General features: G+C 44.8%; 11 protein-coding genes across 11 annotated transcripts; 7 read left to right on the forward strand and 4 right to left on the reverse strand.

Moving 5' to 3' along the window:
* Positions 1-838: 838 nt before the first annotated feature.
* BYT42DRAFT_594444 (eukaryotic translation initiation factor 3 subunit 8 N-terminus-domain-containing protein) lies at positions 839-3,563 on the forward strand (the record flags this gene model as incomplete). Its single annotated transcript, XM_051570767.1, has 5 exons — positions 839-1,151; positions 1,221-1,462; positions 1,566-1,787; positions 1,867-2,376; positions 2,463-3,563. 5 exons carry the CDS (start codon positions 839-841, stop codon positions 3,561-3,563), a joined length of 2,388 nt encoding a protein of 795 aa, XP_051421517.1.
* A 94-nt stretch (positions 3,564-3,657) lies between these two features.
* BYT42DRAFT_639306 (NAD(P)H:quinone oxidoreductase, type IV) lies at positions 3,658-4,830 on the reverse strand (the record flags this gene model as incomplete). The annotated part of the gene is made up of 5 exons (XM_051572515.1): positions 3,658-4,120; positions 4,194-4,278; positions 4,383-4,412; positions 4,472-4,595; positions 4,713-4,830. 5 exons carry the CDS (start codon positions 4,828-4,830, stop codon positions 3,851-3,853), a joined length of 627 nt encoding a protein of 208 aa, XP_051421518.1. The 3' UTR covers positions 3,658-3,850.
* A 235-nt stretch (positions 4,831-5,065) lies between these two features.
* Positions 5,066-5,836, forward strand: BYT42DRAFT_499587 (NAD(P)H:quinone oxidoreductase, type IV; the record flags this gene model as incomplete). The annotated part of the gene is made up of 3 exons (XM_051564650.1): positions 5,066-5,150; positions 5,231-5,423; positions 5,500-5,836. Coding segments are annotated over 3 exons (615 nt in total), but the record flags the coding sequence as incomplete, so codon positions are not given.
* Positions 5,837-7,594: 1,758 nt separating this feature from the next.
* Positions 7,595-8,092, reverse strand: BYT42DRAFT_615434 (uncharacterized protein; the record flags this gene model as incomplete). Its single annotated transcript, XM_051571957.1, has 3 exons — positions 7,595-7,798; positions 7,929-7,982; positions 8,045-8,092. The coding sequence occupies 3 exons, from the start codon at positions 8,090-8,092 to the stop codon at positions 7,595-7,597; spliced, it is 306 nt and encodes a 101-aa protein (XP_051421520.1).
* Positions 8,093-8,290: 198 nt separating this feature from the next.
* On the reverse strand, positions 8,291-9,537 carry BYT42DRAFT_575724 (uncharacterized protein). The gene is made up of 4 exons (XM_051568987.1): positions 9,424-9,537; positions 9,195-9,362; positions 8,769-9,135; positions 8,291-8,707 (listed from the first exon to the last, which is right to left on the reverse strand). The coding sequence occupies exons 2-4, from the start codon at positions 9,335-9,337 to the stop codon at positions 8,411-8,413; spliced, it is 807 nt and encodes a 268-aa protein (XP_051421521.1). The 5' UTR covers positions 9,338-9,362; positions 9,424-9,537; the 3' UTR covers positions 8,291-8,410.
* A 1,087-nt stretch (positions 9,538-10,624) lies between these two features.
* On the forward strand, positions 10,625-12,934 carry BYT42DRAFT_639308 (uncharacterized protein; the record flags this gene model as incomplete). Its single annotated transcript, XM_051572516.1, has 3 exons — positions 10,625-11,021; positions 11,128-11,438; positions 11,529-12,934. 3 exons carry the CDS (start codon positions 10,625-10,627, stop codon positions 12,762-12,764), a joined length of 1,944 nt encoding a protein of 647 aa, XP_051421522.1. The 3' UTR covers positions 12,765-12,934.
* Positions 12,935-13,038: 104 nt separating this feature from the next.
* BYT42DRAFT_594446 (uncharacterized protein) lies at positions 13,039-14,494 on the reverse strand (the record flags this gene model as incomplete). Its single annotated transcript, XM_051570768.1, has 2 exons — positions 13,039-13,971; positions 14,042-14,494. 2 exons carry the CDS (start codon positions 14,492-14,494, stop codon positions 13,039-13,041), a joined length of 1,386 nt encoding a protein of 461 aa, XP_051421523.1.
* Positions 14,495-15,541: 1,047 nt separating this feature from the next.
* BYT42DRAFT_594447 (Metallo-dependent phosphatase-like protein) lies at positions 15,542-16,549 on the forward strand (the record flags this gene model as incomplete). Its single annotated transcript, XM_051570769.1, has 2 exons — positions 15,542-16,056; positions 16,150-16,549. 2 exons carry the CDS (start codon positions 15,542-15,544, stop codon positions 16,547-16,549), a joined length of 915 nt encoding a protein of 304 aa, XP_051421524.1.
* A 125-nt stretch (positions 16,550-16,674) lies between these two features.
* Positions 16,675-19,139, forward strand: BYT42DRAFT_397837 (coth protein-domain-containing protein). The gene is made up of 7 exons (XM_051563377.1): positions 16,675-16,845; positions 16,909-17,374; positions 17,473-17,712; positions 17,773-17,835; positions 17,901-18,250; positions 18,318-19,062; positions 19,129-19,139. The coding sequence occupies exons 1-6, from the start codon at positions 16,800-16,802 to the stop codon at positions 18,824-18,826; spliced, it is 1,674 nt and encodes a 557-aa protein (XP_051421525.1). The 5' UTR covers positions 16,675-16,799; the 3' UTR covers positions 18,827-19,062; positions 19,129-19,139.
* BYT42DRAFT_397791 (uncharacterized protein) lies at positions 18,664-20,165 on the forward strand. Its single transcript, XM_051563376.1, has 4 exons — positions 18,664-19,058; positions 19,129-19,385; positions 19,482-20,084; positions 20,164-20,165. The coding sequence occupies exons 1-3, from the start codon at positions 18,858-18,860 to the stop codon at positions 19,849-19,851; spliced, it is 828 nt and encodes a 275-aa protein (XP_051421526.1). The 5' UTR covers positions 18,664-18,857; the 3' UTR covers positions 19,852-20,084; positions 20,164-20,165.
* BYT42DRAFT_615439 (uncharacterized protein) lies at positions 19,996-20,477 on the forward strand (the record flags this gene model as incomplete). The annotated part of the gene is made up of 3 exons (XM_051571958.1): positions 19,996-20,084; positions 20,164-20,316; positions 20,387-20,477. The coding sequence occupies 3 exons, from the start codon at positions 19,996-19,998 to the stop codon at positions 20,475-20,477; spliced, it is 333 nt and encodes a 110-aa protein (XP_051421527.1).
* Positions 20,478-21,486: the final 1,009 nt, after the last annotated feature.

Here is a 21,486-nt window from a genome sequence, read left to right on the forward strand (position 1 = left end):
CCAAAAGCTTCCGCTGAAGTGACTGGTGATAATGCGCAAATTTCAAAGCAGCATGATGATTCGAAGAAAAAAAAAGCCAAGAACCTTGGATTGTTTTGACCGCACTTTTCTAATGCCCTATGACAAGCTATTGAACAATGGAACTCTCATTGATAAACCTTCACGGTACGCTTCTTCAGAACGGCAGCAATACGTACAAGATATTTGCATCGATGTACCGTACGATTTGATCTGATGGAAAGAGCATCTTGTTATAAAAATCTGGTGCCGTATATGATTTTATTCCGTAGAAATTCATTTGGTTTATTTCACCAAGACATAGTGCGGCGCACTGATGATTGTTTGTTCCATAAGATTCAACGGTTTCTATAGCAATATTTTGATATGTTCATATTTGCGTTGCACCGTAGACCACATGATTAAATGCTGTCAAACCACAAGCCAGTAACCCTTTTTCTTCTGCGTGCTATTACTCGAGTATACATATTTAACTGCAATCAAAAGGACGACATGTCCTTTGTTTAGATTACCTTGTTAGCTTTCGAGGCTATTGAGAAGCCTGACCCTACATAACTAAATTGGATCAACAAGATCAGGTTTGGTGACACCCAACTTTTCTTTTTGCTTTCATTCACCGATTAAGCCAAATGAGGCACTCCTGGAAAAACAGTCATAAACCACGTGACTCAAAAAGTTTTTGTTTGGCACAGTTCGTTTTGTCCGACTCGTCACTTGGGAAAAAGAAAAAAAAAAAAGTTTTGACCGGCTCCTTTACCCTTCTTTTCTGTTGACGCGCAGCTTTTTTTTCTGTTCTTAGAAGCTCCCTCACATCACAGCCATGTCTCGCTTTTTCCGTTCTGCATCAGACAGCGAGTCTGAAACCGACACTTCTGATAATGAATCCTTCATTTCCGATGAAGAATTATCGTCGGAAGAAGAATCCGACTTTGAAGAAGAACAAGATGATCAACCCCAAAAGTCGCGTTTCTTGAAGGGCGCCGAAAGTGACAGCGACGAGGAATCAGACGAAGAATTCGGGCGCAAACGACAAGTCAAATCGCAAAAGGACAAGCGTCTTGAGGAAATGCAGAATTCGATCAAAGCCATCGAAAACGGTCAAAAGAACAAGGATTGGACCTTGATTGCCAATGGTACGCTAAAATAGTGAATTAACCCTATACGACCTTTCCATCGCTGATATGCTGTTTGTTCATCCTTAGAATACGAGAAACTGTCCAGCTACGTCGCCAAAGCCACACAGGGATTCAATGAGATTGCGGTGCCCAAGGGGTACATCAAGGTCACCGTCGAACTTCAGGATCTCTTGCAAGAGACTCTTCAAAAGGAAAAGTCGGCCAAGAAGAAGATGAGTGCCGGTAACAACAAGGCTATGAACTCTATGAGACAGAAATTGCGAAAGGTCTCCAAAGAATATGACCAGTTGATTCAGAGCTACAACAAGGTAAAAAGGAAGAAAAAAATTTAGTGACGTGGTGGGTCGAGCCATGGTGGAAAAAATCTTGGACCGTCCTGAACAAAGCTTATTTAATTTGTCTTTTATATAGGATCCTGAACAATTCATGGAGGAACCTGAAGAGGAAGAGGAAGCTCCTGCTCCTCGTGCCGCTTCTCCCAGTGTCGCCCATGCCACTGCTACTGCTAGCGTTGCAGCCGAAGATTTGGACAGCTTTACTTCCGTCGGTCGAGGTGGACGAACTGTTGTCGAACCCACCCGCAAGGAATTCTTTGTTCGCTTGAAGGAAGTGTTGGAAGCTCGTGGTAAAAAGGTAACGGTGACAAAATGAACGAACGAGTGCTTTTTTCCGTAGGTCATCGTTTTTAAACTAACGTCACAATTTTTTTTAGAACACTAACCGTGAAGAACAAACCGCTATCCTTGAAGAACTTTTGGAACTCGCCACCTCACCTTTCCAAAAGATCACGGTCCTTCTCGCTCTCATCTCATCTCGCTTCGATATCAATCTTGGCAATGTTGCTTACATGCCTTTGAAGGCATGGAAGGCCGCTGAAAAGGAGTTGAACCAGTTGCTCCAGATCCTTGAAACCAATAAGCAATTCGTGATCCGTGAAGATGTCGAAGAATACGAGTACAATGATAAGGACGTAAAGCCTGCCGAAGGCGAAATTATCAAGATTCGCGGTTCCATCATCAGCTTTGTCGAACGCTTGGATGACGAATTCACCAAATCGCTCCAGAACATTGATCCCCACACCACGGATTACATTGATCGTCTTCGTGATGAACCTTCGTTGTATGCTATTCTTGTTCGCGCCCAAGCCTACGCTGAAATGTACAACATGGAAGACGCTGTTGCCAGAGTGGTCATTCGACGATTGGAGCATTTGTACTTCAAGGTAATATTTTGTTCTTCTTTGTGGAAGAGTGGTGATGATACGGTTGACGGGGAGGCAACATCATACTAAAATGGAATATTATACAGCCTGAGCAAGTGATTCGTTCCACTGAACGTATTGCCAAGGAGCTTTTGCCCAAGTATATCAGCTCCAAGATTATTACCACCGAGGAGCCTTCGCAGTTGATCCATCAATTGTGCGCCTATCTTTACAACCAGCCCACTTCCATCTTCCGTACGCGTGCCATGTTGTGCCACATCTATCACTTTGCTCTTCACAAGAAATTCCACACCGCACGTGATATGTTGTTGATGTCTCATCTTCAAGAAACCATTCACCAGGCCGATATCGCTACGCAGATCTTGTACAATCGCGCCATGGTGCAGATCGGTCTTTGTGCTTTCCGTGAAGGTTTGGTCAAAGAAGCTCACGCCAGTTTGCAAGAGATTCAAGGTTCCGGTCGCGTCAAGGAATTGTTGGCACAAGGTGTTCAGGCATCACGATACGGTCAGCAAAGCACTCCCGAATCGGATCAATTGGAAAAGCAGCGCCAGTTGCCTTTCCACATGCATATCAACTTGGAGCTTCTTGAATGTGTCTTCTTGACATGTTCGATGCTGCTGGAAATCCCTGCTCAGGCTCAAGCCGGTCCCAACAACAAGAAATTCATTTCCAGGCCTTTCCGCCGATTGCTTGACTACAATGAGCGCCAGGCATTCACGGGTCCTCCTGAGAACACCCGAGATCACATCATGAGTGCTGCCAAGGCTTTAGCTTCCGGTGAATGGGAACGTGCAAAGGATTATATCTTGGCCATCAAAATCTGGGATCTGATGACGGAAACCCAGCAAATCAAGGATATGCTTGTTCGCAAGATCCAGGAAGAAGGCCTCCGCACTTATCTTTTCACCTATGCATCTTACTACTCCACCTTGGGTCTTTCGCAACTGTCGACCATGTTTGATTTGCCCGTCTCCAGAGTTTCGGCCATCATTGCTAAAATCATCTGGAACGAGGAACTGGCTGCATCATTGGATCAAGTCTCTCAATGTGTGGTGCTTCATCAAGTAGAACCTTCTCGTCTCCAGGTGTTGGCCGTGCAATTTGCTGAAAAGGCAGCTAATCTTGTGGATCAAAATGAACGTTTATCAACAGCAGGACGAGATACTGTGAAGGTTCATAACTAGATATTTTCTCCTCTTTTTTTTGCCTTATTTTTTCACTTTATTAAACACATGATCTTCATTTTTTGCTTTTTTTTCACACTATTATATTTTTTGTTCTCAATCATGATAATGGATGTATTGCGGGTAGGCGATCTCATCCCTGCTTAAGGCAAACACTTTTTGAAATTACAAAAAGACACGAACTGTGGATGTGCATCATGGAAAGTTTTAGTTTATTATTGATACAGAAAACACCGGTTGAAAGCGGTCATCATCTACATAGCAAATCTGCAACGGTATTGGTCCATCTAGTTGGGCTTGGCTTGCTTTCCACGAAGGTACGCGCTAACGACGTCGCCAAAGTGAGCCCCTTGAGAATACGCGATTTCAAGTTCTTTGGCTGTGGGTTGTCTTGATCCATCCCCATTGGCGATGGTGCCTGCACCGTAGGCCGAACCACCAATCAATTCGCTGTTGTCGGAAAGATTGGGATGGGTGAAACCCAAGGGAACATACATCATACCATGATGAGCAAAATAAGTAACGGTAGTGAGAGCAGTGGTTTCTTGACCGCCATGCTAAATTTTAGAGCAGTACACTGTCAGTTAACTGATTCCATCATCAGAACGACGCTTTTCAATAAATAGATACCTGCGACGCCGTACTGAAAAAGGTGCCTGCAAATTTGCTGTGGAGTGTGCCTTTGGCCCAAAGCCCTCCCGTGCCATCCAAGAGGCTGTATCAATAAATTCAGAAGATCATCACGTCAGCCTCTGTCAGATGACGCCGTCTACGGTATCCCAAGATCGGCCTACGGTGACACAAAAGGAACGCACTTACCCTTTCATCTGTGCTGGCATGGTGCCAAATCTGTCACATATTTTTTTAGTTTAGCCATGTTTGGAATACCACATTTTCAAAATGCATACCTTGTGGGCATACCAAACAAGATACCATCGGCTTCGGCCAGTTGTTCGGGTTTGATGACAGGAATATCAGGCTTAGGTGGCGCCTTGATCATTTTGAGAACATCATCTGATAAGGTTTCCTGGACTGCAATAGTGCAACACCAGGCCCAATCGCCGACATTTAAAAGTTAGCATCAAATTATTCATGTGTGAGGTCATTCCTTGCTTTTATAGGATTTCTATTTTGTACAGAATGACGCACCTTGGAACATTTTGGTGGTGACACCTGTCGATCGGAGGCCCTTTTGGATCTCAAGAGCGAGTTTATGGACGTGATGATAGACGGAATAGCTGACGATGTAGACTTTGCCGGCAGACATGGTGGTGAAACAGGTTTTAAAAAAAAACCAGCCTTTGCCAGGATTCTCCACGCTATTTATTGGAAGGTTGTAAATTCGAAATCCGCAACTGGATTTCTAATCCTTACAAATCGAGGAAAAATCAAAGCGAGCTTTTCCACAAATAGAGTTGATAGAAATTCTGCAATCGAAGAAATGAATCCATATCTGTAGAACATATGAATATTCTCCTCTTTTTTTTTTCTTTTTTTTTCTCATGAATCATTCCAAACCCAAAGTCTACATTGTTATCTACTCTCTATACCATCATGTCTACAAGCTATCTTTAGCGGTACGTGAAGGTAAATTCATATGATCCGATGAAATAACTAAGAGCAGTCCGTTTTTTGGCCCATATTACTCATCAATTCGACGTGGATAGGACTGGTGGCGGAAGGCATCGATGCCACTATTTTTCAAGTGCAAGAGACACTCGATGATAACGTATTGCGAAGGATGAAAGCGCCAGTGAAACCCGACATACCAGTAATCCGTTCACAGCAACTGGTGGAACCGGATGGACTGATTTTTGGCTTGCCCACGCGATTTGGTTCATTTCCTGCTCAAATGAAGGCGTAAAGTGATCAGAAAAATTAGTGATTCATCAATCACCCATCAATCTAACCGTCACGCGTTTTTTACGCTCTCTAGACTATTGGACGCAACAGGAATGATCTGGGCCAACGGCGAACTGCAGGGAAAATTTGCCGGTACATTCTTCTCCACCGCTTCTCAGCATGGAGGTCACGAGAGCTTGGCATTGACAGCTATCACGTATCTTGCGCACCACGGGATGATGTATGTTCCATTTGGATTTGCCAGCAAAGCGCTTTTTAGCAATGACGAAGTGATTGGCGGATCGGCCTATGGCGCTGGCACCATTACCAATGGGGACGGGTCAAGGCAGCCAAGCGAGGCCGAATTAAATATTGCCAAATATCAGGGCCAACAATTCGCTAAAATAGTGAAAAATTACGCTCGTGGTCGTCAAATTTGTTCGTCGTCTGCCGCTTCTTCATCCGTCAGTGGAGCTGATCCAGACGCGTCGACCAAATCGCTGCAGGGAACGTCGCAAAAAACGTCTGAAAAATCCAGTGCTGATCCGGACGCGTCCAGCAAAACCGTACGAGGAGTGATGCAACAACCCAAAAAAGCAGTGGCGGTCAATGAAACCGGTGTTACTGGAGCCCTTGCTGGAGCCGCGGCGGGTGTGGCGGGTGCAGCTGGCACAGCCGGAGCGCCAAAGGCTACAAAAGAAGTGAATGCAAGTAATCCAGCAGCAAGCATACCCGAAGATGATGAGCCTGTTTCATCAGCGCATGTGGATAACCCAAAAGCGGTGGCAAGCGCGCGTGCAGCAGAAGAAACGGCGCGAGTGGTGGTAACGGGGTTAACGCCCGAAGGACAACCGATCAAAAACGATGATGCACCTGTGAAGCAAGACCTATCCGAGCCAACCGATACCGAAATACAAAATGCGCAGAAAGGAAACCCGGCAGTAAATGAAAAGCCAGACCAAGCGGTGCAACGGACTGCCAAGCAACAACAAGCGCAAGAGAATAAATCTTCCACCAAGGTGAGACCAGAAGAACCTGCATCTTCGCAGCCAACACTGTCCAAACAACAAGCTGCCACCAGAGAAAAGCCGAAAAAATCGAAAAAGAAGTTGCGTAACTGGTTTTGCTGCGGAAGTGCTCGAGATTTGGATTGATAAAAGGATCTTCTTTCAACTAAAACTCTAATACCATTTTACATTGGGTCGATCGCAATTTTTGAATTTGTACACTCCCCTTAATAATTATGGATAAAATTCCGCTTTCTTTTCATGTCAAAAGCAACTTATAGTTCCCTTATGCGATATTCAACACCTTTAGAAAAAAAAGTATTCCCAAAAATATTCGAGTATCGGACCTTTTGAATATTGCAAATTCAATGCTCACAAACGATTCTAAAAAATGAATATCCATGTCACAAGTGTTTAAAAGCATTTAAAAAAGATGCCATAAAAACTTTTTATCAACCAATGTACAATAAATCATGATCAATGGTAACTTCTTCGTTTTTCTTGGTCCAATATAGGTATTCCCGGGTACCTGAGCTTTTTGTTCGGCCTACAGGCTCAACAACACACTCGACATCAACGATTACGAGCTTTGAGCCACCAGTCTTATATGGCCAGCAACAACCATCTACTTTCACGGTCTTGAACACTTCGACCAACGCAAGCATTTCTCGCAGCCATGGAAATTGTGGCAGAAGAAAAACTTCAGCTCACCGAAATACCGTCTCTGAGCTTGTCGAACAGGGCCGTGCCGAGCAGTGCTGTCGGTGTCCACCCAAACATGGAGACGCACGAATGATTCTCTGGTGCTTCCATCAAAGACTCTTCCGTCGCTGAACAAATAGCTCCCAGTCTCCACGATTTCGTCTTCATCGATTTGAACTCCATTGTATGATTGGGATTGCCAGGTCCAAACGTTGCGTACCCGGTGGTAGAACGTGAGATACACTGTACGCTGGATCTCGATCAGAAGTGGCCGCCATTCACTGCAAAGACAGCTGGTTTTTGCACTGCAGTTCGGCAATCGATTCCTTTGTAAACGGACTCCCGATTTCAGGGCTATTCGCAACATCAGACAGCAGTGCTCTACGAGCATATGGCTGTCTATCCGACGTATCCGATGGCTCAAAGTGAGCCACCGCCCAGGTGAGACCAGCGAACGGACCCGACCAAAGAGAGGTTAAATCAGAAGATGGAATCCAGCAAATTGGGCTGTTTCCTCGAGATAGCCGCGGCGAGGCAAAGGTCCGGGCCAAGCGACGAGGCAGAATAGGACGGGGCTTGTGCACGCTTATTGCTGACCGGGGGCGGAGCAACCATGTCGACCTCATTGGTCGGAGTATCTTCGGCCAGTTGGCGTAAGCCGGAGCCAGTAGAGGATGATGACGCCTAAGAAAAACTCGTAAGTTCATCGTATGCATAATCGGATATACCGTATATGCAATATATCGTACCTCAGGATTGAGAACATTTCTTCTTCGGTCTCCGTGAACATTATTAAGTTCACTCGGACTTCTACTTGGACACCAAAGGACTTCCGTGGCAAAGCTGCCATCGTTTCATTCATGAACGTCTATATAACATATACTGTTGGTCAGTGAATCACATCAACAAAGGCTATCACGAATGACGTACGATAAAACCACTGAAAATACCCGAAAAGATCTGGGCGGGTGTCAGCATAATGCCGCTCCGATCTTTGCCCGTCGTATAGTTGTAAAGGGGGACCTTGATCTTGCCATACACCTGTATATGTCGTAAAAGGGATATGGATGATCAATATGTATCTAATACGATGGCGGCGTCATTGGATCGTTGAGTGTAGACGATAATAAAGGATCAAGCTTTTGTTTTATTTCAACAATAAAAATCTGTCTTATATTATATTCAAAAGAAATATATCTTTCGTATTTATTTTTATCATTATTAAATTTATCATATATTTTTATAATAGGTTTAAAATGAGGATACATCTTAAAAACTGTTTTTCTTTATTTGAATTTAACTGGAGTTGGGGATTCCGCTTTTTAGGTAAGAAGCGAAACCACCCCAAGTGCTGTAAAAGCAGAAATTGGTCATGCCTATGACATGTAGTATAAGGATTAGAAAGAAGGGAAAATGAGATCGATAGATGCCATGATAACCATGCCGGTGTCGATAGGCCGACGAATTGACCGAACCAAACAGTTGACTAATAAGGTCCCTGTGGGAGCTGTTCATCGGCACACCCACAAGCGGGCAATCGACGATCGGTAATACTTCGGCACCCACATCGATGTACGCAGTCGCAGGATCGACCTTTTGTTTAACTGTACTCAGTAATTCACTCCGATGACATATGACAGAAAATTAGACTTGCCAGGGCCCAGTCAACGTCAACCAGTGAGTTTTGAACCGATCCTCTGTACGGGGCTTTGATTCCGTCGCACCAGGTGTCAAAAAAGAAATCGCCAAATTGGGATTGTGGTTTGCCATCTTGACAAATGCGCATTATTTCAATCAGCAGCGGGATGTTGGTGCTATCAAGCATCACCGGCTTTGGCACGATGAGACCACGGCGGTCACGGAGGCGCTCCGAGTCGGTACGGGTGCTTAACCCGAAATTTTGACTTGCAAAAAGGGCTTGTAAGCCCAATTGCAGGCAACAGGACGCAGTCAATGAAGGTGGCCACTTGACTGGGGGGCATCGTAAAATGATCAGCCAAGCGATGAAAGAAAATACTGAGCTGTTAGATAGCAGATCAGTACACAATAACTTGAAAACTTATTTTCGAATGATGTTTACCTTCCAGCGCGTCGTAACGCGGCCGCGAACAGCTTCCCGCTCCAATTTCTGCTGCAGTCCAGACCGCTTGTACCAATTACGGTAAAGGTACGCCCATGTATAACAAGTTCATATCGAAACAAAACCCACAATCTCATGCCCATTGCTCGTGACTTTTATCAACAGAGCCTGCATAAAAAAGATTATTACACGCGACATTTATGTTTAAAAAGGTGCTTTTGTAAATTACCATGATGAATTAGAGGATGCTTTGAAATCATCTCAACAAAGTATTGGAGTTGGTCAAGAGGATTTGCGTTTGTGGCCATGGAAATATGGGAGAAAAATAAAAAAAAGCTTACGCAGAAAACCGTCATGGCAACCAAAAAGTTGCTGAGAAGCGTGCTGGTTTGGATGATGCACGTGATCTACGGCCAACGTCAATCCACGTGACGCATGTATACTGAGTTTGAATATTTTTGATCCAATTCATCCGGCTGGGGGGACTTTTCTGCGCTGTTATTCTCAACCAAAAGGCGGTCCTCCCATGGCAGGCAGAAATCCTAAAGGAGCAGTGCTTGATCAGAGTCTGTATGAACAAGACGACATTATTGCATGTTTTGACACTATTAGACCAATCTTGCTGGCCGAATTACGGTCACAGCAGCGCGACATCGATTTCGATTCTCGTGAACTGTCACTATTCTTATATCAACTTCAACGATTTCAGCAAGACCATCTAGGCTTCCACGATCGGCTTGCCAATGCTCCTCTACGTATCCCTGCCAAACTCTTTAAACTTGAACCCGACACACCGCTTACCAAAGACTCGCCCATTTACACGATTCTCTTGGCAGCTTACACTTTCCGGGTCACCCAGGGCTGGAAGGGCTGGGATTTCACCGATGCCAATCAGTCGCAGAAATATATTGAGCTTGTCCAAACGATCAGAGATTTCCTCTTGCGCAAGAATATTCTTGCCATGCCATGCATCGCTTTTGCCAAAACACTTCCAGAATCTGCGCGCAAGACACTCAGTGCCCTGGCTCGAAAGATCGACAGTAAGTTTGATGCCGTTTTTGTCTGGCGCATCGCCTCGACCTGTACTCATATCAAAAATGCACGTCGTTTTTTTAGTTCAAGTAACGGACGACTTGAAACAGAGTACACATATATTGTATGGACCTCTTCATCGATATGATGGTTTGGAAGAAGAGTGGTTTCGAACTCTCGAAAAAAAGGGCAACACGGTATTGGTACATTGGTGGTATTACCCTGATTCCTACGACAGCTGGCTGCCTCAGACAGAGCAATTCGCCGATCCGGAAGAACCGCCGGACCATACCGGCCCATGGCATATCATGGCGCGATGGCTTCAGGATATTGCAAGGTTCAACGAAATCATGAACGAGGAAGATTACGAAGAAATTGAGGAAGAGATCGACGAGGAAATGATAGAGGCGACGTCGTCGGATACCGTGGCAGTTATATCGGGTATCAAACGAAAAGCAAACGAGGTCGATGCCGAGGAGGCAGAATCAACGCCGGATCAACCTCCGCAAAAACTCTCGTTCTCGGCCTCGAGTAACCTGAACCGATTTGGATTTGAATCATCCCAAAGTAGCTCGACCCCGGTCTTAATATTGAATCCTGGTCATCAGCCTGCAGTACGGATAAGAGATATCGAACGCGATCGACCTCAACTGGGCAGCCGTCAACGTAAAAACGAATTTGAACCCTACAGCAATGGCGATATGACCAATATTTCTCAGTTTATCGACACCAATATCGAATACCCAAAGCATCGCTCCGAGACAAAATCGTTGGACGAGGCTGCCTCTTCGTCCGGTGGAGCGGCAGACGAGTCACAACCCATTGATAAAACTGGTAAGTCCTGTGGAAGCAAAACCATGTGTGTCAGCCAGTATTTTTTCTCATGAACGAATAATATCAGACATATCATCGTTATGCCATGCTTCCCCTTATCATTCTGTCATTGTATCACTACCGAGTTGGTTTAGTTTGAACGAAATCCACGATATCGAGAAAATGGCATTGGCAGAGTACTTTACCGAGGAGCAACAAGACAAACAGCATTCTCCGGAACAGTACAAGAAATGCCGCAATTATATGATTGAGCATTACCGCAAAAACCCAAGCTATTACCTCTCCATTATTGCTTGTAAAGCTGAACTTGAGGCTGATCTTGTCGATATCGTACGGATACACAGTTTCCTTGAACTTCATGGTTTGATCAACACGCAGGTAAAACCGGTTACTTACTGTTTCTTCATAACGAATGAAAGCATCTTACTGATGCGCTCTTCTCCTCTTTGTGGAACCACCCACCACTAGGTCGATCCTCGACGACGTATTTTTGATCCTTACATTGACAGCGACTGCGATGCCGCCGTCAAGCCCAAATCGCAACGTGATTTCCAGGACCGCTCCGCCGCTGATATGCAACGACTAAGAGATCTTATATTTGACGCGTCCATCCCCCGTGACGCTCGCAGTGCGTGGAGCTTAGAAATCGACGATCCACTGAACCCTGATCAGCGCAAAGTATTTAAATGCAGCCATTGTCATGTCGATTGCAGCGCCGTGCGGTACCAGAATCTTAAACACAAAGGCTTTCAAGTATGCATTGACTGTTACCTTCAAGGCCGATTTCCGGCTACCATGGCTAGTGGTGACTTTTTGCGCGTCGATAGTACTGCCGACACTTTGGAAGAGGAAGATTGGTCACGCGAAGAAGTGCTGCGACTGCTGGAAGGCATTGACATGTACGATGAAGACTGGTTAATGATCTCGGAACACGTGGGCAGTCGGTCGAAAGAACAATGCGTCACCAAGTTTCTGCAGTTACCCATGGACGATGAGTTCCTTACCGCTCAGCTTAACGAACAAGAAATGGAACAGCTCCCGTTCAGCGACGTATCAAATCCTGTGATGACACTGATCGCCTTTTTATCGGGTCACATCAATCCCGGGGTGGGCTCGGCCGCAGCGAAATCGGCTCTGAAGGAATTTTTGAAGCATGGCAAGAAACTGGAATCGACAGATACAAATGAGGAAGAGGGCGAGGAAATCAATGTGGATGCGGACGACAAGATGTCGGAAACGTCCGATAATAACGACATCAATGATGCCAACGGTACCAAAGCAGCAACGCCCCAGTCGGCTTTTGATGCCTCCGTAATGAAACAAGCATCTCTTGCAGCATTAAAAGGAGCCGTGGACCAAGCGGAGAAATTAGCAAGCTATGAAGATCAGGAGATTCAGCACTGGACGCGATTGGCGGTGAAAACATTGGTTGACAAGTTGACCTTGAAAGTTCAACAATATGATGAACTGGACACGGTGTTGGGCCCGGAACTGAAGGAATTGGAGAAGCAGAGTGCAGTTCTCGCTGCTTCCTTTGAAAGTCTTGTAAGGCATCGTTTATCCAATGTCTCATCTACCTCGTCAACAGCAGCGGCAGCGGCAGCGGTAGCAGCAGCGACACCAGTGACATCAGCGACACCATCGACACCAGTGACTGCAGAAAACTCGAGTGCACCGCCAACAAGTAGTAGCCAAACATCGTAAAAAAAAAAGCTTGGCAACCCTTTTTGGCTCTTTCCCTGTCCTTTCACCCCATTGTCTACATACATTTAGCATCTACTTTTTTGTTCATATCCTCTTAATCTCACGGAAACGCAATTGTTTGGATTCACAGATTGAACCATTTCACATTGTCGGATATATATCTTTACATATATGGCAACTGTTTTCAATGTTTTGTAAATGCAAGAACGGGGGATGTGATGAAAATGAGTGTATGGTTTTGTTCTATGCGATTGATGTGTACAATTTTTTGATTCTATGATGATTCTGATGATTGTCTTTGGAGATCTCGGGGTATCTCTTCCAGCATGGGGGTCTCCACTAGGGTCGAAGAGAAGATAGTTTCATTGGGAGCTACATGCAAACGGGAGGATGAAGGTTGCGATTCGTCGGAGACTGAACTGTACGAAGTTCTCGAATGAGCTCCATCCGCGACCATATCAATTGCTTCTGTGGGCGCCGTGATGATGGATGGAAGCCGTCCAGACGCTGATTCTGATGTATCGGTTTTTTCTGATATTCCCAAGGCTTGAATGACATCGTGGATTTCGACCGCCACCGACTCTTCAAGATCCGCATAACCGCGACACAAAGGGCACGAGAACCCGGGATAATTTTGAAAGAGAATGGGTCGCAGGCATTTGAAGTGAAAAATATGGGAACACGGAGCGATAAAAAGTGCTTGAAAAGGTGCAATGGCGTAAAGGCATATGCAGCATTCTTGTATATCTGCCTCAGTGATGGGTGACCCATGTCGAGCCAGTTCTGTCGTAATTTTTTTGGTGGGAACGGCCAGTGTAGCATTGTTGATGGGTTCCCCTTTTTGTATGCTGATGGGCTTTTTTGCATGGTCGTCCAAGTGCGGAATGGATGTCGATGGAGCTTCCAAGGAAGATGCCATGTGTTGCTGATGCGTGGTGGGGGGCGCCACCGCGGTCAACAAATGATGGCGCAATTGTTGAAATGCTGCACGACTGAAGTGGTTGGTTTGCGTTTGCTCCTCTCGATTAAGCTCGACCTTGATACGCACCGCTCGGTACATGGGTTCCAGCCCTCCCTGATAGTCCACGCCGAGTTGGATAATATCACCGTCTTTTACGACGTGCGGTAAGCTCATCACATTGGCTGGACCCAGCCGTACACGGTTCACAAACGTGCCGCTGGAGGAGCCAATGTCTTTGATAAGTACCTAAGGTAGGATATAAAGTGAGTCATGTCAACGAGAAGTACGAATAAAAATACCGAGTTGAAAATTTTACCTTTTCTCCTTCGATCCACATCTCTGCATGATTGCGACTGACAACTTTGCTCTTGAAAGATAATCGATTGTCGAGCGTATTTCTTTCACTGTATCGCCCTATCTTGAGTACCGAGCCGGGATGAAGCACCCGGTCAACGACATCGAAAACAAAGGTCCTTGACGAAAGGCCGACGCTTGGCACAAGACGGATGCGTTGACTCACTTCTGGAACTGACGTTGTGCTGTTGACGTCTGCAGCAGAGTCTGTGGTGTGCGTGGTGGGAACATTGGTCAAGGCGTTTGGATCGTCGACGTTGGGATCGTTCGTCGTTGGGTCGTTCGCGTTGGGCGTGGAAGGATAAGTGGAAGACCCGCGGCGTCGTCTAAGGCTCGCAAAACTGCGACTTAGTAATGTGGGCGAGTTGGGGTTTGGTAAATTGATGCTCAGGCTACGAAGACGTCGTGTTGGCATCGGAAGAAGAGTGGTAAAAGTGGGTTGTACTGTCTCCATCGGCCAGCACACATCGTAGAAATTCATGGCCTAAAATTTTTCACCGGGTTTCAGTTAGTTTCAAACCCATCACTATGGTGCGCATATAGACAACAGGGGAAACCGGTACAAATAATTACCAACTTAATGACAGAGACAACCAAGGGCAAAGCGCAATTGCACAATTATTGTTGATGGAATTCTCCTCTCCAACCTTGAGACCAAATGGTCTATGCGTATTTGTACGTTAGTGCGTTGAATCACCGCCATACTACATCATGGAAGGGGTTTTCCTTTTTTGGGATACGATCCAAAGACCGATGACCATGGTCGTGCGTGGAACTAGGGTTGCAGGGTGGCCATCTCCCTTCCTCCCCGGATTTTCACACTCAGTGGGTTTCGCCAACCACGATTTGTCAGATGGAACAACCGAGACAATGGGATCACAAAAGCAATTGTAAACAATTTTTTAAACGATCGGATCTTGTGTATCATGCTCTATCTGATTTGAATCTTTTTCTTTTTTTTTTTTTTATGTGAACTGGGAGTTGGAAATGAGTAAAATATCCCATTGTTTCGTTTCGTCAAGGCCGGCTCGCCAAAAAAAGATCAAATTCTTTATTTCCTGAATTTTTTTCCGGCTGAAAAATATGAATTCATCGGGAAAAAAATACCGGGCCATTTATCCGTTGAGGGTGCACTGATACGGTTTTCCCTTGGGTCTGATTCTTTTTTTTTTTTTAATTTTGTAAAAATAGCTTCTTTTCCATGGGCAAAAAAAAGCAATTGAAAAAGCAACAACGAAAAGCACAGGCTGCCGCAGCAGCAGCAGCAGCTCTAGGTGTGCCACAGCAAAACCAACAAGAGCAGCAACAACAGTATCATCCATCGACACCGCTACAAGGTCAAGCTCAACCTTCGCCACAACAGTTTCCTTCGACCCCTCCACCACCTTACGACTATCGAGAAGATTCCTTTTATGAGTTGGACGAATTACCTGGAAACTTCAAAACGGATCGAGAGAAACGCATGTGGCGTATCATTGCCATGGCCTTGACCGCCGTCATTGTCATCGTTATTGTGGTTGTCGTGGCAGTGGTGGTCACCAACCACAAGAATAACAATCAGGCATCCAACAGCGGGTCGCATGCGGTGTCAAAATACGCTAATCTGACTCGCATGACCACCTATGACTCTCCTGACATTCAAAATAAGAAGCGCATCTTCGTCGTTGGCGATATTCATGGGTGTGTTTCCGAATTGAACAGTCTTGTGGATCAAATCAAATACAACTCGCAGGACGATTTATTGATTCTCGCCGGTGATCTGGTGGACCGAGGTCCGGACAGCCTCGGGGTGATCAGACGCGCCCAAGAACTGGGCGCATTATGCGTCCGCGGCAATCACGACGATAAAGTGGTTCGTCTGAAAACATTTGAATTGCAAAATGGTCAGGCCGCTTTGCAGTCCGGAAAGGGCACCATGCCTGAAGGTCCGGTAGCCGACCCCTTGAAATTTTCCAATCATCACGCTGCCATTGCACTGTAAGTCCTTTTCGATTTCTAAATTATGCTGAGATGCTGATCTGGAAGTTTCATGTTTTCTTTTTCATAATTTCATGATCCGACCTCCTTTAGAGCGATGTCGCAAGAGGAGTACAACTATTTAGCGGCGTGCCCTATGATATTGCGCCTTCCTTGGCTTTCCAACAGTGTGGTAGTACATGGCGGTTTGGATCCAACCAAGGACTTGGAGTCTCAAGACCCTTATTCTGTGATGAATATGCGTGATATCGCTGACGGCGTCCCGAATCCCAGCAGTGATCAAGGCGTGCATTGGGGAACCGCATTCAACAGTGCCCAGCTCAACACCAGTAATGTCATGTATGTCTACTACGGCCACGATGCCGGCCGCGGCTTGAATTTGCAGAAATATACAAAGGGTGTCGATACCGGCTGTGTGTACGGTCGCAAACTCACGGCTCTGGAGATGCGATCACAACAACTTACCCAGGTCTCTTGTTCGAAATATGCATAAGGAAACAAACAAATGTAATATCATTTTTCTTCCATTTTATTCTTAATCTCTGTCATCTGTCCTTCGGTAGATTTCATATACCAAATACCATTATTATAAAAGTGACCACAACATAGAATCAAACACACGTTGCGGAAAAAGCGGACAATTTTTCTCTTATTGAGGCAGTTGTTCTTTTTCTTCTTGATTTCTCTATTATTTTTATTATTATTGTTTGGCTTTCTTGTATTTTCATTTCTTTTTCCTTTCCATGCATTGGCATCTCTTGGTTCTTCTTGGGACATTGCTTTCCACAGGTAATATAGAGAAAATGACAAGAGACCTATGAGATTGTCGGTAGTTGATTAAGATTTCATTAGCTGTCCAGGCACACCAAGTCATCTATCAAGTGGTGGCGAACCCACCACCGAATGCTAGTGTAGGTGTAGCCATTGGTGAATATGTCTACGGTCTCAAGGCAGACTCGGATATCCCGATGCTGTATCATGGTCCTGGCCCCAACAATGAGCCCTATCGTTACGTAGTCTACGATGGAACGAACCAACTTCTCGATTTTGAAAGTTTTGAACGTCCCGCCATTCAACATGCTGAACGCACATTCAATGAAGTGTACAATCGGCCATGGAACAAGCTGAAATTGACCGAATTACCACAACTGTACAACTTTAGCTCGTATAGCAAGAATGCCGATCCAGGAGCCAGTAAACTGTTTGATGAAGGCACAATTGCGACGCTGCATTTCCAAGCGCCCAACGACGAGTTGCATAACATGCATACGAACAAAATCCAAAAAATCAAGGTCACTGGAACGTTAACGTACATCAAGTAAGCCATCCTTCTCCATCCTCCCGTTTCAAAATATACATATATCAAAATTACCGATCGATTGGAGCTGCTCGGAAAATTTAATTGACAATATTTAGCTATGATAACATCCAACAAATCGAGGATGTAGAAATCAAGATTGGTGGCCATTCGAGTCGCGGATGGGCCAAAGTACCATACAAAATCAAGATTCCCAGCACCGCCGAAGATGGCTTGCATCGTCGTTGGGAGCTTAAACTACGCTCGGAAGCCACGGATCCTACCATGATGCGAGAAAAAATTTACAGTGATTTGTTAAAATCCACTGGTGTCTTGGCCGCGCGTGGGGCCTATGTTCGGTCAGTTTTTAAAATCGGTGCTTTTGTATGTCACGATCTAACCATGTCGGTGTGATGCAGGGTGTACATGAACGACACGCCCATAGGACTTTATCTTTTGATGGACGATGCAGGATCGGAAAGGTTAGTTTCGCTAAAGTACAACCACGGCTACTCGATGGATCATCAATAACCCCGTATGACATTAGCTATATTCGCGAAACCATCCACGACGGGGATCCATCGGTGACCCTTGGCGCCATGATTCAAGGCGATGCTGGTAAAGGCGAGTATTCTGCCAGTTTTGAATTCGAAGGATTCGATGAAAGTCTGTATGACGAACGCGTCTACGATGTCAAAACCGAGGGACCGGAAGGCGAGGGCACCGCCATGAAGTTCTTGTTGCAATTCATGGATTTCATCAACCAGTATGAGCCGAGTGAACAACCCAACGACGTTCAAGCACTCAACGTCTGGCAACCAAAAATTGACATGGTACGCTATGTTCGACAAATGGCCTTGGAATGGATAGGTGGTAGTTGGGATGCCGTGATTTACTGTAAGTGCAATTCTGATTTTCCTTTATATGTCGTATTTGTCTTTCCAATTGACTCTATCCATGGCAGCTGGAAACAATTTCATGTTGTATCGCCATCCGCAGACGAAGCAATTTATCATGGTACCCATGGATTTCGACTACACCTTTGGCAACGGTCTCGAAGCCGATCAGCGTTATATAATGACAGGCACTTGGCAAGAGTTTACTTCAAACCGTAAACCGCATTCTTATCTTTGGGAAAAGGTCAAAGCCACCGCTTTCCTGGAGGCTCTCTACGAGCAAACTCTCAAAGAAATCAATGATCAACTAACGAATCCCGATGTCTTGCTGAAACGTATTGACAGCATGGTGTACTTTTTGCAACATGATGTCGCATGGGATCGCAGTCTCGATAAAATGACGGCAGGCCTGGTTAAGCCGTGGACAACCGATGATTTCGTAAAGTCACTCAATCAAGGCCTTGGCGAGACGGACAACCTCGTGGGTCTGGAAGAGTGGATCAAACTAAAATATAACTCCACCAACACCTATTTTGCTGCCAAAACCGATGAAGCGCAGGGTCAAGTTGCACAGTAACCGCCACCTTTTGTCGCTCTTCTAAAAAATCATGCCACTTGTCCCCGCGAGAATGTTTTTTTCTCGGCATTCCGGCCCAATTCACCATTGGCCTCCTTTTCTTTTATTTTGGTTTTTTTTCTTTCTCTCCATCTATCTTTTTTTTTATAAAATGTTGTTAGAAACGGTACGAGAGATTTATAAACTCTCTTTATCTACCCCATCCCTAGTTCATGTTTGGCCATTGGTTACTGTAAGCATCGCTGAAAATAAAATCAACGTTCGCTTGAAATTTAAACGGACAAATGAATCCCGGGTTATAGGCCACCGTTGTTAGCACCCTGAATCGACCCAATGATATTCCTCAAGTTTACAAGTTTGCTGAAGAATGCATCGATGAAACCCATACAGATGCTACCTGGCGTCTAGAGAAAAAGCAAATGCTAGTCACTCGGCTGCAAGAAGCGCTGTACAAGAGTTACGCTATTGTTGGCTTTCCCAAAGTCATCAACAGTTTGAGTACCTTGAGTCAAGCAGTCACCGGAGACGTCCGATTGTCATTACTTCGCAGAAACCCTAGGTAAATTGCTGAACAACGTTGGCATTTACTTACTTTGAGTCGCCTATAAGGGGGTGTGTGTGTGTGTGTGTGTCGCTTATGTGTGAGATGCATTAGAGATGTCAGTTCGTGGGAACAAGTACTACAGCAACGTGCACGAGGCCGAGCGCTCTTTGACAAGATTTACGAATGTCATGCAACGCGTGTCTACGACAATTTATCCGACGCGTATCCTGATTTGGCGGAAGCGGCCATCAACCACATTTACGCGCCTATCCTTTCCGACGTTTCAATCCTCGGCGAAAAAGAGACCAGTTTTGTGTTGGTGGCTGCGTTGATAGCTGAAAATTTGCCCAAACAATTACGCGGGCAATGGTACGGTGCACAACACAACGGTGCCACTTTGGATGAACTACGACAGATCCAAACCATGGTTCATTTGATTTGCAAGGAATATAATGTGCCATGTGCAGAAATAGCAAAATAGCGAGCATGTAGCATACATAGGTCGTTACTATGCATCAATTTTTTTGTGGATTGGCTGAGTAAACCCCCCCCCCCAAAAAAAGGGCCATCCCGTCCATGCAACTCCGCTTTTGCCGTTTCACGGCATGCAATGAAATAATACAGCATGGCTTCATCCCATACTGTTGCGGAAAAGCTGATTCACGCCAAGAATGAACAAGCCATAGGCGAGATTTTGGAAACTCAAGCTCAATGGTACTTGGAAAACTGATTCTTTTAACTTTCCATTTCTCTTCATTCTGTTGACACAAAGCCATGCCTTGCATTTTGTTAGTTTGCAGATGTACAAGGACACACAGCAGAAACTTGAAGCCTTCAATGAGTTTAGCAAAGCTCGTTATCAGAACGTCCATAAACATTTTGAAGCACACACCAAACTACTAAAAGAAATGCGCAACGACCTGAATAGCGTATTCTCCAAGTTAAGGTACACTACTTTGATCAAACCAAAAAATGTTATTCCGAATAAAAAATGGGTCGCTTACCACTGAGCACAGGAAAATCAAATCCCAGCTTCAAGAAAAGTACCCTGAAGAAATGGACATTGCTTTAAAGAAATACCCGCCTATCGTCATACCCGATGAATAGGAGCAATGCGTCGTTGACAAGGAATTTCAAACGTTGGCAATACTCTGTGCAAACGATGCCAGGCCACCTCTTCTCAAGGCAGATCTTTTTTACCCCAATAAAGCAGACACTTTTATCTCTTATGGTGAGCAGCAGCGCCACACTTTCTGTTAGGTCGAAACGGTTTGTGGTGCTAGGTTTGATGCAAAAAGAAAATATAAGGGGAAATCACAGAGCGCGTTGAAAGAAATGGATTGCAACTATGCAAGTGAGAAAAAAAAAAAGGCCAAAAAGTGAATGAACATTGACGATAGTGAAGGCTGTCATTCTTGGAAAGTGGTGCTGGCAAGAAAATGTCAAGAAGTTACTCTGTCAATGAACCAAGTCCCCCGCCCGCACCAAAATCACATGAGCATTTTTTGTATGTCGATGATCGAAAAAAGAATGGCAATAAAGTTATGGCAACTGCTAAACAAGATACCAAATTGGTTCTGATGGTGTTATTTGTGTCGCTTGCTTTTTGTATGTTAAAAAGTTCTACTCAATCAATGGAATCGTGAATTGCAAAGTCATCCGAATTTTTATTCTCTACACATTTGTGAAATAAAGAAAATGCATCTTCAAAGTGTCCAATGAAACATCAACGTTCGCCTGTCGAAACGTATTTAAAAACATCAAATGCATCTCCTTGTTTCAGAATACAGGAATCGATCGCCTCAAACTTAACTTTTCTTTTTTAAGTCTCATAACAGTAGCCCACTTTTAACTTTTTTTTTTTTTCAAATCAGCACTATGCCTTTTTTTTACGTATCTCATAACAGCAGAAGAATGACCATGAATAAGTGAATGATCCGCTTTCAAGAAAGGAATAGACGAAAAACTCAATTCCAGCTCATCAACAGTAAAGTGACAATGGGAATTCAATGAGTCATCAATGAGGTGCAATAAAAAAAAAAAAAAAAAAAAGGCACCATTGTCGCCATGGGATTGCAATTTTTAATACAGTGGCGTTTTCGTCTCATTGTTCATT

Source organism: Radiomyces spectabilis, assembly GCF_025331425.1.
Source record: "Radiomyces spectabilis strain NRRL 2753 chromosome Unknown BYT42scaffold_9, whole genome shotgun sequence".
Taxonomy (NCBI): Eukaryota; Fungi; Mucoromycota; class Mucoromycetes; order Mucorales; family Radiomycetaceae; genus Radiomyces; species Radiomyces spectabilis.